We start from the raw sequence: 18,519 nt of genomic DNA on the forward strand, positions 1-18,519 counted from the left end.
ATATAAATGTAGGTGTATTCACCACAACTCTATTAAAATACCTATAAAACAGGTTTCAAATCTATGATCTACGTCAATTTTAAAACATGGAATTTTCAAGAGCAAAAGTTAAATTTTTAGTTGCTATCAAATATCTGTAAAATGTTTTATACATTTACGATTATTTTTGTGATAAAACATGTTAAGATATACAAACTTGTCGTGAAGATAGTGCTCCCTACAGCGAAAGATGAAAATATTTCTAAAAATATCTATATGTTTCTATATTAATCATTAATCAAATTAATTCTATAGATTTAAGATAAAGTATTTACAAAGGAAATTTCACGAATAGCACTGGTTTTCAGATTTTTGGCAACATGATTTCAAGCAGTTCATATAATTTAGGATTGTTCAATTTTAAATGATACATCTAGCTTTGAATAATGATTTACAGTTTGTTTTAGATTGTAAGCAGATTTCGAGAACTGAATAAATTCAATTCGAAATATACCACCTGCCTGTGAATATCAGTTAACTTTTAGGTGCAGTCTTTGTCCGTACTTCTACTGCACCGGTTTGACCATAGATCTATATTAGTACATCAGTGCAACTATTACGGTGGTAAGCGCTTCTGTCTTCTGTAATACATAATCAGCAAAATCGATCGCGTGTAAATCAAAATGTGAACAACATTTACAACCAGAAACAGTTTTTATACGCCCGGGACGGGACGTATTATGGTATACCGTTGTCCGTCCGTCCGTCCGTCCATCGTCCACACTTCGGACAATAACTCAAAAACACCTTCACCAATTTCCATGAAATTTAGGTGAATTGTTTATATCTATTGACGTAAGCTTCCTTTCCTTTTTTTTAATTTCAGATTTTAAGTTTTGGATTTATGGGGCTTTATTCCTAAAAAAGGGGTGATTTTCAACACTTCGGACAATAACTCAAAAAGACTTTCACCAATGTCCATGAAACTTTGGTGAATTGTTTATATCTATTGACGTAAGCTCCCTTTCGTTTTTTTTTAATTTCAGATTTTAAGTTTTGGATTTATGGGGCTTTATTCATAAAAAAGGGGGGATTTTCAACACTTCGGACAATAACTCAAAAAGGCTTTCACCAATGTCCATGAAACTTTGGTGAATTGTTTATATCTATTGATGTAAGCTCACTTTCGTTTTTTTTTAATTTCAGATTTTAAGTTTTGGATTTATGGGGCTTTATTCATAAAAAAAGGGGGATTTTTAACACTTCGGACAATAACTCAAAAAGGCTTTCACCAATGTCCATGAAACTTTGGTGAATTGTTTATATCTATTGATGTAAGCTCCCTTTCAATTATTATAAATTTCAGATTTTAAGTTTTGGATTTATGGGGCTTTATTCATAAAAAAAGGGGGATTTTTAACACTTCGGACAATAACTCAAAAAGGCTTTCACCAATGTCCATGAAACTTTGATGAATTGTTTATATCTATTGATGTAAGCTCCCTTTCAATTTTTATAAATTTCAGATTTTACATTTCCGTGTTATGAATTTTTATGCTTAAAAAAGGGGGGATTTTTCCAATTTTAGGACAATAACTAACACTTTCACAAAATTTTATGTATGGATGAAAAATTAAGACAACAAACTTAATTAAATTTGAGGTAGCCTTAGTAGTGCCAATTTTTTTGTGCATTTTTATCTATTATTTTTTTTTTTGGGGGGGGGGGGTATTTGACAGGGCTCACACTATTTCTAGTTGATCATATAAATTCATTTAAAGCATAAAAGACAAGTTAAAAGAGCAACGGGCGTATCATGCGCTAAAGCGCAGCCCTTTATCAACGTTTTAGCAACTGTCCGCCCCCTTCCTCTAAAAAAAACTATAATTCACCAAATTGTTCCCGTGAGAATCTTTTTAATGGATTTGTTTACCATCTTGTTATATTTCAACTATGGCCCTGATTTTTTTTTTATAAATGTATAATTCTTCATGGCAGCCAAAAATTTGTTGATTTTCTTATCAGCCAGGGATTACTCTTTGAAATACCATTTTCAGTTTAACTTTCCGATTCGAAGTTCCTCTTTGTTGGTTCTACTATTCAATATATTTACTAATTTGTGTTCTTCCCTGTATATTTGAAACTGAAATCATTGGCTATTTTGTTTTAAAATGTGCATAAAAAAAACCTGTTTGCCTGATTATCGATATTTATGATAATTAAAGGGTCTTCCAAACACGTGAGAAAAGACAGTTTCTGGTTTTTCTAATGTTTTTCTTTATTTTTCTTTTCTTTAAATCTTTTTACATACCGGCAGCCGTATCTGTTGAAGTAATTATGACTATATATATGGATCAATGATAAACCTCATCATAATTTTACCAGATGGGACTGTGTATGATTTCATCATCCCCTTTAGAAGTTATGCTCCTTTTATTTTATTTTTCTATATGCCCCGCCCTCGTTGCTTTTGGAAAATAGGTAGATCTCACCATGATATACTACCATGTGAGGCTGCAAATCATTTAACATCCCGTTTGAGAGTTACATCTCTTTGAAACAATTCATTTTTTTTTTTCATTTTAAAAAAAACTATTTGAGATCGAATCGATTTGAAAATAAGCAGCATAAACAAGAACAGATGGCAATGTTAATGATCAAGGAAAAGTTTTTTGCACGATTAATAAGTAAGAAGTTGTCCTAATTAATCCAATTAAAAAGCATAAATCACATTAACAAATGGTACTGATCGTATGTGTAATTTATACCTCTGTTGTTATGATAAACTAATATTCCTTGCGTCTATTTTCTGGGTCAACATAAATATATGATATAACATACTTTCTACTTGTTCTGATTATCAATACCTCACATTTAGTCTTGGCACTTCGTCTCTGATGGTTCAAAGGTCGAAATCTTGTATAAACGCACTTGCTAAATGTTAACTTCAATATTCTCAGTATTGATACCAAACAAATGCACAAAATATAAACATGCATATTAAGTTTTGGACCTTTGCTTTGTTTAACCTATAGTTAAATTTTACAATACCGCACAATTCATGTATATAACTTCAAAAATAAAATTTTAAAATGCAGTTACTCGTCATATTTATTTTTTTTATTTATGTTTTGTATCCCATCTCCTGTCTCCTTTTTAAAGTCACACATGCTTGTATACTTGTTTTACATTTTTGTTAATTTACAGAGTCTATTTTCATTTTTGTTAATTTACAGAGTCAATATTCATTTTTGTTTATTTACAGAGTCTATATTTATTTTTGTTAATTTACAGTCTATTTTCATTTTTGTTAATTTACAGTGTCTATTTTCATTTTAAGTTCAATTATGGTTGTTTTTTTTTTCGCTTTTGTATTCCAAGATTCATGTCGTTATTTCTTTTTACGTTACTTGTATACTTGTTTTACATTTTTGTTAATTCACAGAGTCTATTTTCATTTTTGTTAATTTACAGAGTCTTTATTCATTTTTGTTAATTTACAGATTCTATTTTCATTTTTGTTAATTAACAGAGTCTATTTTCATTTTAAGCTCAATTTTGGTGGGTTTTTTTTTCGCTTTTGTATTCCAAGATTCATGTCGTTATTTCTTTTTACGCTGACATATTGGAGATGGAAGGTCAGAGGTTGAACTGTCGATCAAAATACATTGTAGCTTTCTCCAAAATAAAGTCTTCATTGTTTCTTGAAACTGATTACGAAAATTCCTGTCTATTAGTTTTGTAAGTGTGATTTTGTTTTAACTATTTTCATTATGGATAATATTTTCCGTCACATATATAATTACATGTTCTTCCATTTTTTTTTGTGATAATTGTTTTAAATGAATTTAAATGCTTTACAAGATTGGTAAACCTAAATTCTAAAATGATGTAATATTTTGATCCTTATGTAATAGTTCTAACAATTGTTGTGGTTAGATATAATTGTGTTTAGAAATCTTGAAATGAAGTTTTCAACATATCAATGTTTTTATGTTTATAGCTTTTGTTTTTGTCTACAGAATGTTGTGCATCACTGGTGCACTACTTTTTAAATTAGTTGATTGCAAACATTTTTGTCTTGATTGATGGAAAAGAGGCAGACACAGATGAGAGAGTGGTTCCTCTCCATGGTTTCTGTTAATAAACACAACTTTTTAAAGGAGAGTTACCTTTCATTGCATATGTATCTAAAACATGTATGACAAATGTGCGTTTTTTTCCCGTGAAAGGTCTACAGTTAGGAAAATTAATTAAAACTTAGAAAAACAGACATAGCTGTTACTAGTATTTGGATATATACTGTACAACGTGGCACAATTACATTAAGGCTGATTGAGTGTATCAATAATAAAATGCATAAATAAACGGAAAAGAACTGTCGGTCATAAGGCCGGATAAAGGAAGTCAGAAGAGGGAAGTCAATCATTTAGTTGTTATAAATAAATCAAAATAAATTAAATTGGCGCAATTAGATGATTTTTTTATTGGCGCAAATGATACCTATAGTTTAGAAAATTCGGTGGCGCAATTAAAAGAAGTATTGGCGCAATATTAAGTTGTGGCGCAAATGAGTTACTTTTTGGCGCAAAAACTTATCGCCCATAAGAATGGTGATCTTTGAATTGAGGTACAAACTGCAGAGTTATTGCAATAGAAGGACCGTTCAAGGAACAACTGACAAGACAGTTTGTTTTTATAATCGTTATTTAAAGCAGTTTTCATGTTGCTGATATGCTTCAATTGTCGGAACAACAATCCAGTCCTATTTGCTCCGACTGTAACTTACCGAATTAAACTTATTATAGGCCAGGGTTTGTTGTAACATGATCAACACGACGGGTGTCCCATGTGACGCAAGCAGGATCTGCTTATCCTTTCAGAGCACCTAATTTAATCCCTGTCTTTTTGGCGGGGTTCGTGTTGCTCTCAGTACGTCTTTCTACTTTTTCTATGATGTGTTTTGTGTTCTGGTCTTTATTTTACATACTTTTTCAGTCTAAATTTGACTGATGAATTCAGTTTGTATCTTTCGCCTCTCTTTGACAAGGTATCTTCCTTTTCTTATCAATATAAATTCAGTTTTGGGAAGACAAAAATAATTTTGTTTTGATTGGCGGAAAGTGACCAAATTAGTGTCTCCATTCAAAAGTAAAATCAGCATCAAATTTAACAACAAAAAAAACATATTCCAGCCTTGTTTAAAAGTTTCATTGGTATGTATAACTTTGTTTTTAATTTGTTTTATTTTATATTTGTCTCCAAGAGTTGTCGTTCCTATCCTATTAACCTAATCACAAAAACGTTTTAGTATGGTATAGCTAAATACCCAAATATAATCTTCGAAAAAGTATAAAAAGGTCATAGGACACAAAGTCACAATTTAGTTTTGATATGAATTTTTTTAACAAGACAACACTTATTTTGAAAATATCTTATTTTGCATTTTTCTAAAAGTTTTATAACTGAAACAGCTTTGTAGTTAAAATCAATTCAATATATATACATTTATCAATAATGAGCAAATAATTGTCATGATTGTTATGAAAACAAAATGTCAAAAGTGGCTTAATTGATACTTTAATGGCTTCATTTTGCCAATAAATATAAAATTTGATACATTTTCATTTAAGGTTTATAAGCAAATTCCAATGTAACAAAAAGAAAATAAATCAAAATATATCTTAACAATTTCCAAAAACAAATCGTAAACAAATTTATGTTCCTGTCATTTTATAAGTTAGCGTAGAGAAATATCATATGTTTACATGGTTTATATAAACAATTTTTCAATTTCATGTGACTTACCGTACAAAAATTGTGTGTGTGTGTGTGGGGGGGGGGGGGGGGGGGGGGTAATTATTTGATTGAGTTAATTTATGAATTAAAATTAACAATGGTCCAATGAGAATTTAATATTAAACTCGCTCCTATCGAATTGAAAAAAAAGTTCACTGCCAGTTTTATTTTTTCTATGTCCCTAATGCGCTTCCGTGAGGACCCATCGAAACAACATCTGATACACAAATTTAATAACACTTTTAGATATTTTGATGATATTTTGACTCTTAATAATGACGACTTCAGTATGTATACTAAAGAGATGATTCAGAACTAACTTTAGATAATACCAATGCTAGCAATGACCACTGCCCTTTCAATTCAAATTTCAGTATTCGCATCAGAAGCTAAAAAAAACTTTAAATAGACTTATTTCAGTGAAGTTAGAAGGGATATAGGTACGATACTGTTGTCAAGTCATTAAAGATTACATATGTTGGCGTTAATATTGATTCACTAATAGGGTCTTTGCATCGAAACTAAACATATTTATTTAAAACCAGTTGTTGGCATGACACGGGTTATGTTCTTCTCATATATGTTATGATGGTATTATACCAAACCCCTAACGGAAAGGAGTTAGCCTGATATTCATATAATTCATATCAGTCCAACTGAAGTCTGGGGCTGGCATGTCAGTTATCTGCTAGTAGACTCGGACTTCTCTTGAACTGACTTTTAATGTGCGTACGGTATTGTTATGCGTTTACTTTTCTTCATTGGCTAGACGTATAGGGGGAGGGTTGAAATCTCATAAACATGTTTAACCCCGCCGCATTTTTGCGCCTGTCCTAAATCAGGAACCTCTGGCCTTTGTTAGTCTTGTATTATCTTTAGTTTTAGATTTTTGTGTACAATTTGGAGTTTAGTATGACGTTTATTATCAATGAACTAGTATATATATATATATTGGTTTAGGGGCCAGCTGAAGGACGCCTCCGAATGCGGGAATTCTCGCTGCATCAAAGACCTGTTGCTGACCTTCTGTTGTTATCTGTTCAGGTCCGATACCACAATTATTTCGTAGTGCATTTCTTTTAGAACATAAATGAAAATTAAAAAAAACCCACGCACTACGGGGCGCCGAATGGGACTCTTGTAGTTTTGTACTCGAAATTCAATTTTGTACGGACAAAAGTGACTTTTGTTCAACAAAAAGGAGTTCAGTTTAACAAAATTTGCAGCATACTACAAATTTAAAATTTTGTCATTACAAAATTATCTTTCAGTGGACAAAAGTAACTTTTGTCATGAACTTTTGTCATGACAAAATTCATTTAGTTTGGATTCTGTGAACTAATTAGCATACAAAATTGACTTTTGTAACACAAAATTGACTTTTATTTTATAAAATTATAAAACAAATGACTTTTATGAGACAAAATTGACTTTTGTGAGACAAAATTGACTTTTGTGAGACAAAAAAGACTTTTGTGAGACAAAAAAGACTTTTGTGAGACAAAAAAGACTTTTGTGAGACAAAAAAGACTTTTGTGAGACAAAAAAGACTTTTGTGAGACAAAAAAGACTTTTGTGAGACAAATGGCAATTTTGTCACACGAAAGTCGATTTTGTCTCACAAAAGTAAATTTTGTCTCACAAAAGTCAATTTTGTCGTCACAAAATTGAATTCGTCACCGTCACAAAATTCAATTGATTTTTGTGTTACAAAATTGACTTTTGTGGGACCAAATTTAGAAATTGAATTTTGTTTCACAAAAAGTAAAATTCGATTTTGTTTCACAAAAGTCGATTTTGTCTCACAAAAGTCGATTTTGTCACACAAAAGTCAATTTTGTCACACAAAAGTCAATTTTGTCTCAAGAAATTGAATCTTGTCTCACACAATTGACTGCTGTGTTTTAATTTCCATATCAGATATCAAAAGTCAGTTTTGTATTCAAATAAGTGTTTACAAAAATTCTTCAAAAATGAATTTTGTCTACAAAAATGAATTTTGTCTACAAATATGAATTTTGTCTACAAAAATTCTTCAAAAATGAAATATGTCTACAAAAATGAATTTTGTCATCACAAAATTGAAGTTCTAATAAAACAAGTCTGTATCACATAGTTTTGTAATACAAAAATGATTTTGTTATGCCAGAATTGAATTTTGTACAAAATCACAAGAGACCCATTCGGCGCCCCGTACCTGCGCTTTCTCAATGAAAATTTTACAGTGTGGTGTACTACTTTTGGGACAAATTATATCAAAATTATAGAAAACTTTATCGACTCTAACTCGAAATAGGGACAATTTTATGTTTAGGGCGTCTTGAAATTTTTTGATAGCCTCCTAAGTGCTAGTTTTTAACCTTTTTCAAATGGACCAAATGATCACTACTTTCCTTTAAAGTTCTGGACCCAATTTTTTCACAGTGTAATTTCACCCCCTACTTGCCATTTGAGACATGAAACATGGAGAAATTAATTTGGAAGGGGGATAAAAAAAATATTGGCAAGTAACCCACTATCAACACTAGGGACTATTATATATGTGTGGTCAAGGGACGACAATTGTGGACTGAATATTGCAAATAGGGTCGAACTGTGATGGATAATTTTCCGGCAAATTGTTTCTTGTATCATAAAAAATTGGCAAGCAATCTGTCATTGCTCATGTCAGCTTGACAAATAATTTTTTACCATAGTTTTTCTAATTAGCAATAATTCCACATGTTGGTATGCTTATTCAAGGCTTTCACTGTGTTTTTTTTTTTAATTTTCTAATTATAAAAAAATCTCAAGGAATAGAAGCAACAAGAACATTTTATTTGTTCGTGTATCCTCTCTTGGCAAACTTGTTACTTGTTTGATCTGTACTATTCTTGCAGCGACACAATGTCGTAACGTCACAATAAGCCTTGTCCAATGGCACACTTCGCGACAATCTGCTTGGTTGCGCTAATGTTTCACCGAAACGTTGCAAGATAGCCGTAACGAATTCTAAGATTCTACAAAATGTTTTTTGAGCTGCTACACCCTCGAGCATCGATATCAGGAACACAATTCCAGTATTATGTTCCACAGTTTGGTTGTGGAAGTTTTGTCTTACCCAGAAAGAAGAAATTGTTTCCGGAGGTAAGTGAAATTGAAAACCGACACATCTGTATTATTAGTGTCTATTTTTACTTCTTTCTCTCTATCTTTCAAGTTTTTCTTTCCTTTTTTTCAAGCTTGTTTACTTTGTCTTTTCCTCTTTAAAAAGGACAATAGAGAACATGTCATGTATCCGTAGATATACAATCACAACAAACATAGAAATAGATAAAACAACTTTGAAATGGAATATATTGATAATTACTGTACTTTATAATATTTTCGTTAACCTTGAAACGAAAAAAGATACATTTTTTAGTACACATTTCTTTTGGTTTTCGCGTATTTCGAAGCTCAGGTTCCTCGTAACTCCTGTAATATGCGTCGCAGAATATATTTACCAGTTCAGTGCACTGAGTTAGAAAGATTAGTTTATATAGGAGTGGTAAAGATGAAGTTTTCATTTTAAGAGAATATATGGACATCATGATGTTAAATTTTAAGGAATATTTTTGTGTTACCAAATACCACGGATATATTCCAAAGTCTTTGTTTGTACTATCACCAAATACGTCTTATCATCGAAATTCAATGTTTACTTGATAAAGGCAACAGAATGCTTAGCCGTCGTAAATAACTATATTTAACCAAAATATCATCGGGAGCTACATGTATTTGTTTTTGCAAATTTTGCGTGTAGAAAAATAAACGAAACTTAATCACTTAATCACTGCAAATTATGTTCAACTTTGATTTACTCTAATATGTACATACAAGTAAATCACAAAAATAGATCTCTCTAAAGTCGGATAGACAGAAAAGAAAACACGAAATAATATATCCGGAAAAATAAGTTGGTTTGCAATAATTTTTGAGGTTCAGATTATACACTACAATGTATGCTGTTTTATCTTGTTTTATATAATTTTTTAAAAATGTTATTACTAGTAGTGTGGCATGAGTGACAATGAGACAATTCTCCATCAAAGTCACAATTATATATATAAAGTAAAAAACTATTTGTCAAAGTATGGCCCTAAAAAGGAGCATTGGCTCACACCAAACAACAAGCCTGAAAGTGTAAAACAATTCAATCAGGAGAACCAAAAGTTTAATTAATGAAAAAAGAAAAGAAGAAACTCTTATGAACCACATCAACAAACGCCAACCGCTTAACAACAGGTTCCAGACTTTGGACAGGTACAAACAAATGCAGATGGTTTAAATTACATTGATATCGTTCCTTGGTTTGTATATAAAAAAAAGATGTGGTATGATTGCCAATGAAACAACTATCCGCAAAAGACCAAAATGACACAGACATTAACAACTATAGGTCACCGTACGGCCTTCAACAATGAGCAAAGCCCATACAGCATAGTCAGCTATAAAAGGCCCCGATCAGACAATGTAAAACAATTCAAACGAGAAAACTAACGGCCTCATTTATGTAAAAATATGAACGAAACACACAAATATGTAACACATAAACAAACGACAACCACTGGATTACAGGCTCCTGACTTGGGACAGGCACATATATAAATAATGTAGCGGGGTTAAACATGTTAACGGGATCCATACCCCCTCCCCCCAAAACAAACTTACCTGGGACAGTGGTATAACAACACAATATAAGAACGAACTATAAAAATCAGTTGCAAAAAGGCTAAACTCATCAGATGGACAAAACTACAAGTGGTTGTTTGTTTGTTGTTTGTTTGTTTGTCTGTCTGTTTTTTTTGTTGGTTTTTTTTATGCGTTGTCATTTTACCTTCGATCTTCTGTTACTATTGTACTTCGATAACACGGCTACTTTTAATTCTTTCAGATGAAAACAGAGACCCATGATAGCAAGATATTGTTTAACTTGGCATGGGAAGCCGTTAATCCAACAAATAACAAAAAAACCGACATACATGAAATTTATCAAATGTCTTTGAATTATGCCAAGAAAGATGACACAGAAGATAATTCTTCTCTTATTACGACTCACACACCACATCCTTCTCCTTCTGCTTCAACATCATCAATTACTACTTCCGTGATCCTGCCATCCTCACAATATTCCACAACGATACTTCCATCTTCAAATTTTCCCACGACGCATCACTCACTATCGTACCAGAAATTTGAGGAAATGGTATCGTTGCCATTTTCTTCGCCATTGATACAGACAGCTGCCGTGACAGTGGCATCGCCACGGTTCCAGACATGTGCCATGATTGTGGCATCGCCACTGGTACAAACAGCTGTCTTGGTTGTTACATCGCCAGAGTTACAAACTTGTGCCATGATTCCGTCATATCAATCTATCCAGACTTCGGTGCTCTCACTACCATCCCTTTGGACACAAGCAGAAACAGAAACCAATCAGCATAATAATTCCAGTATATCATCTCAACCAGACAAATTACCAATTCAACCACCGCAGCAAAATATTCCTAGTATCAACATCAATGAAATCAGTTTTGAACATTCCGACAATGGCAATATAAAGGTGCTTGGCAAAGGGGCGACAGCTGAGGTGCTGCAAGGCAATTTGCATAATGATTGTTGGGTGAAGAAAATTGCCATTAAACTTTTTACTAATGACCAGCACAAAAACTTTAGTTACATTGTTCAAGAAGCGAGAATATTGCAAATTCTAAATAACTCAAATGTGACACCAAAAGTCTATGGAATAATACAAAATAATAGCTTTCCATTATGTTTAGTTGAGGAACTAATTGAAAATTCAATGGAATTGTACAAACTTTTGTCAAACCCTTCGATAACACACTCTGCATGGCTTCATATTGCTTTAAATATTTCAAAAAGTTTAAAAGTAATTCATGACGCTGGTGTTCTTGTTAACGACATTAAAAGTGATAATATCATGATTAATACCCATGATTTATCAATTAAATTCATTGATATGGGCCATGCCAGCCAAAAGGGAGGACGGAGTTTTGATCTACCCGAAGCAGATGCATATAAATACCCGCACATGGGCCCCGAAATAAGCTGCGGACAGACCACGACAAAAGCAACAGACATCTTCAGTCTGGGATATCTGCTAAGGATGTTCCCGACAAGCCCTTTAAAGGTACAGGGACAACTCTGCATGCATCCCTGTCCGGCTCATCGACCACTAATCGATGAAGTAGTTGAATATATATCTTCGCACATAAAGTAAACTTTGCATGTTGTAAATGTTAAGTTAAGTGAATATTTATTTTGTTTTCCTATTGGTCAATTACAATGTAACTAAATTACTCTCTCAAGGAGCGGATGTGCAGTGCACTTTGTAAACATATTAAATGCTTCCAATGTGTCAGAAAATGTATTAAGTATTATATATTTCTTAAATGGCTTACTCATATTTCTGTAAAATATTTAGTTCGTGTTGTAATTTTTCTTGGTTGGTCATTTTTACTTAAACAGAACCGCCATTTCGTGTTATCTGATTAACTGCCATTAGTTAATTTTTCAAAAGATTGCTTTAGTTTTCTAGTAAACAATCAACTATTTAGTTAATGTTGTTGTATCCGATATGTTTTATGCCTATATGTTTGATTTATACTTTTCAACGAGCATTAACCATCAAATAGACAAAGTATTCTATTGGTCAAGTCATTTTTTAAAGGCGAAAATTAATTTGTTTTATAAATGATGCAATTACAACAGTATATGTCAGCGAAAGGAGCCTTTATAGTGGTTTACATTCGACTTGTTTTAGTCATTAGGTTTCTAGATATATTACATTACAGAGTATGTGGACACAAAGTAAAAATATAAATATTATGTTATTTACCAACAATAACAATAAAAGTTACACGATTCCGCACCGAAATAATTCCATGTGGCATTTGTTTGGCAGTCATAAAGATTAATTAGATAGTTTATTCACATAGTAAATCAAGAATGGTTGATTTACGTAGAATAAAGAATGGTTGGGTTTTTATTTGTTCCCAATTCTGTATCAATAATAAAAAAGAGGAAAAGATACAAAACAATTTATTCAGACTAACATGGCAAGCAATGGTTTTGTTTAAATAACTCACACTATTTTTATTTGTTAAAAAATCCATGATATTAAAATATTTTTTTTATGATTTTGAAAGTGACTTATTTTGGTTGGTGCATCTTAATGGTTTGTTTTTTAAAACATATTTACATGACACACTGTTATTCAACATGCCACTGTAATAAATAATTTATTTACTTAGAATATCGTTATGTCTTTTATTTGTGCTCGATCAATAAACAAATGGGGAAAAACATGGATACGTGTGGAATATTCATCCATGACTCAAAACTAAAACAAAACACACAGAAAGCAAAGAAAGCTCTTTTAATGTTGTTCTTCATCTCGGAACCTTCAACACGAAACACCAACGCTCACCTCACAGCAAGTTTAAGACGACCCTAGCACTGGTTTGTGCAAAATGAATCGGATAGACGTTGTAAGATGTAACCCTCCAGATTTAGCCCAGTAAAACAAATCTATAATACCGTATGAGGTTTTCTCATTGGTGATGTCCGTACGGTTGCCTTTTTTTTGGTTTCATCCACCCCATTTAAATTGTAGTTGGTAGTTTTCTCTAATTATTAATCATACCGCTTCAATCTTTGCTATTATATTTAAGTAGACAAGCTATGTAAACACAGTATTTTCCAAATAAACCATAAAACAGTTTTTCCAATTGACATTTTGAAATCTTTGCATTAAACTTAAAAAAAAGAAGAGGCAGGATATTCAAATCTAATAAATAAAAGAGGAACAGACGAAGCTATAAGAAAATTACAAAATACATGTATTATCAAAATAAAAACAACAAAACACAAATAAGTCCATAAAACACTACATTTAACATTAAAAGACTGAGTTTAGAATCATATTAAAAACTGGGACCAATCTCAGAATGTTCTTTACCACTGATAGTTGAAGGTTTTTATTACAAACAAACACTAAGATATGCATGATCTCATATAAGCATTTATTGACTAATACCTTGAGCTTGCTCTTCTTAACCACGAGCATCTTTTGGTGGGGTATTGTTAATTATCAATATATTGCGTGTTGACTTGAACACTATAGAGTAGTACTTTTTATAGTATATACATGTATTTATGTTCTTTTGATTATTAGTAGTTTGTATATATTGTGTTTGCTTAAATATGGTTTATTGTGTAACAGTTCTTCGGTCGATCGTTGAATACATTACGATACTTGTATTCTTGGGTTATATATTCGATTTTATAGGTTGTAAGATAGGCCTATATATTGCATTATACGGACAAATGCTTTAAGTATAAAGTTTCTGTCTGACTTATGTATGTTGTCTATAATCTTCTTTCTTAGGTTCAGAGACTTCTGCAAAAAACTTTTGATTTTTTTTCCTTCAAATTGAGACTTGTCTTTAATTACAGTGAAAAATGTTTTTAATATATTATGGATTATTCGCAACGTATACGTCTCGTAAGACAGACTTCATCTGACCTTGATCTAATTTCATGGATTCGGGATCAACGTTTAGTCTTCGTGTTGAGGTTTGTTTTTAAAAGTTACAAACAACAAGCTAACTGTATACGGTATATATGGAATGATTGTAAGTTGAAAGAATACACGTCGGTTTAATAATGTTCATCTATCTGACCTTATTTACTGATTCATGAATAAACGTCAAGATTTCATGGAATGTCAATGAGCAATATGATTGGTCAGCTCTATCCGGTGCCTGGCATGTTTTTTAACATAAAATTCATTAAGTAGCAGAAAAGCAGGCGAGACATTTCAATATACACACTCTGTTTAATGTATAACCTCCTTTTATCATTTTGAATGATTTAGATGTGGAGCAGGATCTGCTTTCTTTTCCAGAGCACCTGAGATCACCCCAGTTTTTGTGTGGTGGTTCTACTTGCTCATTCTTTAGTTTTCTATGTTGTGTTTTTGAACTATTGGTCGTTGATCTATTTATCTATTTTAGTCATGTGTCTCAAATAGGAACTGGGTGTATCTGTGACTGGGAAATGTGTTGGCCTGGAACAGCACACATACACCCCCCCCCCCCCCCCCCACACACACACAATAAACAGTACGACAAGTCTGCACGGACTCTAACTCTAGGACAAGCTTTTGAAATGAAAGACGACTCTGGTTAGCGCGATGTATAAGTTAATAAGTTCAGCATGGAATACAATTGTACAGAGTTGGAACTACTCAGTGTAATACTAAATCTAATCTGACACATCAAATAACAATATATTTTATATAACAAACCAAAACTACTTTTAGGACATACTCACCCCTTCTCGTCCAATGAAAAGTCAGTTTTTTGCCCTCTAATTTTCATAGTACATGGTATTCCATGGACTATGAAATGCTATACATGAATGACTTTTCATTGTCAGTTAATTATGAAAGTGAACTCTTAATTTTTTTGACAATAGACAATACTTTATTAATAAACCTCAGACACATAGGTGTACAAGAGGACATCATATATACACGTATACACATGTTTATACTCAATACATTCACACTAAACATAATAATGCTACATACATGAGAGAATATAGCAAATGTCAATTTACAAACTACCATAACTTTCAACTAAAAACCAACATAAATCACAAGTATCGTGTAAGAATTTTTAAAAATATTGCTAAGTTTTTGTAAAGTTCTACATGACAAAATGTTAAAAGCTGTTTCAATTTGTACTCCGTTGGATTTGCAGTATAATATTGTGGAATATATTTATTTCTAAGCAGTTTTATTTCCTGTTTTTGACATTTAAAAAGATAATGAAATTCATCCCCTATTCCATTTCCACAAAGATGACAAATTCGTGCATTTTTTGGAATTCCGGACCATCTTCCCGTTTCTACAGGAATTTTTAAATTTGAACATCTGAGTTTTGCCATATAAATCCTGTCACACAGCTTCAACTTTATCAAATAGGTTTCCAAACGAAATTCCTCTTTATAAAATGAATAAAATGCACCTCTTGAAGAGTTATTCATTTGTGAAAACCAATGTTGGATGAATTGATCATTCAGTTTTTGTGAAATAATGTTCTTTAATCCCAGTTTATCCAATGGAAGTTGATTTTGCCAAATAAAACTAATTCCATTTTCATCAAATATGGATTTAACGTACGTAATCCATTTAAATTTTGTGGGGTTTTGAAAATGTAATTTGAGCATTAATTTATACATAATGGAAGATAACTTGTTATTTTCCGATACCAAGTTATTCCAAAACAACACCATTTTACGTTTAATAATGGTTTCCAAAGGGAATCTTCCGAGTTCCCCATACACCATATAATTTGGTGTACTGCTTCTTAATTTCAAAATGTTTTTGCAAAATTGAAGGTGTATTTTCTCAATGCTTTCTTTATTTTCAAATCCCCATACCTCTGAAGCATATAATAAAACAGGACTAACCAATGAGTCAAAAATAATAACTGCACTAATGAAGTGTACCACCACATGAGGCATTTCCCCTTGGAAAACAGCCTACTGATTAAAGATGAAAGAGCAAACATTAAAACAAATTATTTTGAATTTTGCAAATTTTCATAAATTTTCTAATGGTAAACATAATATAGAATAAACGAAAACAATGGGAGTAAGGATGTAGGTAAAATAATATGTATTTGTTATAAACCGGGCATTTGAGGGATTTTTTTCTTTTAAGAAAACAATTTCAGACTGCTGATATGAAAAGCAAAGGTTTTTTTTTATGGAGAAACACAATACATATTAAGTTATCAATAAAAAAAGTAAGCATTTTATTTGTACATATCCATAATGATTGTTATACTGTATTAATGAAATGCTAGTTCATGATTTTTCGTCATTATACTCTGATGTTCACTCGCCTTTATCGTTGACTATGTTATTTAAACAAACTTGTGCTATAGATAAAAATATAAACATGCGCTGATCAAAATGTAAAAAAGATAAATAAATAAATGGGATACTGAAAAAGAAAACGAATTCGTTGAGAGCATTGACAGAAATAAGTTAAGCGAATTAGAATCAGAGTTGAACATGCTAGAAACTAGCATACTAGCTAAAGAAAACATAGACAAAGTGGTTGAACAGGTAAACGCTATCATTCTAGAATCAGCAGAAAAAGTATTGGGATCTCATTACAAGGGGGGGAAACAAACACTTCGATAAAAAGGTACAAAAGCCATGGTTTAACAAAGAATGCTGGAAAACTAGAAAATGTTTCCGTATCGCAAAAAGAAGGTATAAATCCATTAAGACGGAAAATAATCGAAAACAAATGAAAAACTCAGAGAGAGATTATAAGAGACAACTAGATAGATCCATAAAAAAAACATAAAAAAGAAATCAGACAGAAGATGAACACATTAAAAAACAGCAACGCAAAGGAATTTTGGAAGATCTTGAATACAAACAGAGGGGTAAAACAGATAATATTTCTGTTGATGTTCTTTACGAATTTTTTAAAAGTCTTAATTCTTCAACTTCTGAAGATGAAAACATACCTATTACAGAAGAATTGCAAGAATTGAATGAAATTATTAACAGTAGTATTACTGAGGTAGAAATTTTTACATGTATAAAAAAAACTAAAAAATGGAAAAGCATGTGGTGATGATTTAATTATAAATGAATATATAAAGTCTACATGTAATATTTTTATGCCTGTTTATGTTAAATTTTTTAATGTGATATTTAGTTCGGGAAATGTACCAGAATCCTGGCTTATTGGAAATATTATACCTTTTTACAAGAATAAAGGAGATCGGTGTGATCCACAAAATTATAGACCCATCACTATTTTAAGCTGATTGGGTAAACTTTTTACTTCAGTACTCAATCTTAGAGTAAGTTCATTTTTAGAGAATTTCTTATTGCTCAAGGAAAACCAGTTTGGATTTAGGAAAAAATATTCTACAACCGATAGCATTTTTGTACTTCATCTATTATTTGAACTGTTAAAACAGAAAAAGAAAAAACTGTATTGTAAAATTGAGAATGGAAATGGGGAATGTGTCAAAGAGACAACAACCCGACCAAATAAAAAAACAACAGCAGAAGGTCACCAACAGGTCTTCAATGTAGCGAGAAATTCCCGCACCCGGAGGCGTCCTTCAGCTGGTGCCTTTATTGATTTTGCAAAGGCCTTTGATACTGTTTGGCATGCAGGACTTTGGTCAAAACTACTTAAATACTCTGTGAATGGTAAAATGTTTAATACTATTAAAAATATGTACAGTAACATAAAATCTAGAATTTGTAATAGTAATGAATTTTCTGAATTTTTCCCATGTAATGTTGGTGTTAGGCAAGGGGAAAATTTATCTCCAGACCTATACTTTTTTCTTTATATGTAAATGATCTAGAAGATTTTCTAATAGAAAAGAACATAGATGGTTTGAAATCTCTATCAGATGAATTAGAAACTGAACTAGATTGTTATCTTAAACTTTTTATTATATTATATGCAGACGATACAGTCTTATTATCAGAGTCTCAGATTGACTTACAAAAGCAACTGGATACTTTATCTGAATACTGTAAATTGTGGAAACTGAAAGTGAATGTACAAAAAAGTAAAATTGTATTTTCTCTAAAGGTAGACTACCTAATAATATTAAATTTAATTATGAAGATATTGTACTAGAA

The 18,519-nt window shown here is 31.7% G+C and overlaps 1 protein-coding gene across 1 annotated transcript; it reads left to right on the forward strand.

Moving 5' to 3' along the window:
- Positions 1-10,851: 10,851 nt before the first annotated feature.
- Positions 10,852-12,166, forward strand: LOC134699091 (membrane-associated tyrosine- and threonine-specific cdc2-inhibitory kinase-like). Its single transcript, XM_063560778.1, has one exon. The coding sequence runs from the start codon at positions 11,003-11,005 to the stop codon at positions 12,038-12,040; it is 1,038 nt and encodes a 345-aa protein (XP_063416848.1). The 5' UTR covers positions 10,852-11,002; the 3' UTR covers positions 12,041-12,166.
- The last annotated feature ends 6,353 nt before the right edge of the window (positions 12,167-18,519 follow it).

Source organism: Mytilus trossulus, unplaced genomic scaffold, assembly GCF_036588685.1.
Source record: "Mytilus trossulus isolate FHL-02 unplaced genomic scaffold, PNRI_Mtr1.1.1.hap1 h1tg000024l__unscaffolded, whole genome shotgun sequence".
Classification (NCBI taxonomy): Eukaryota; Metazoa; Mollusca; class Bivalvia; order Mytilida; family Mytilidae; genus Mytilus; species Mytilus trossulus.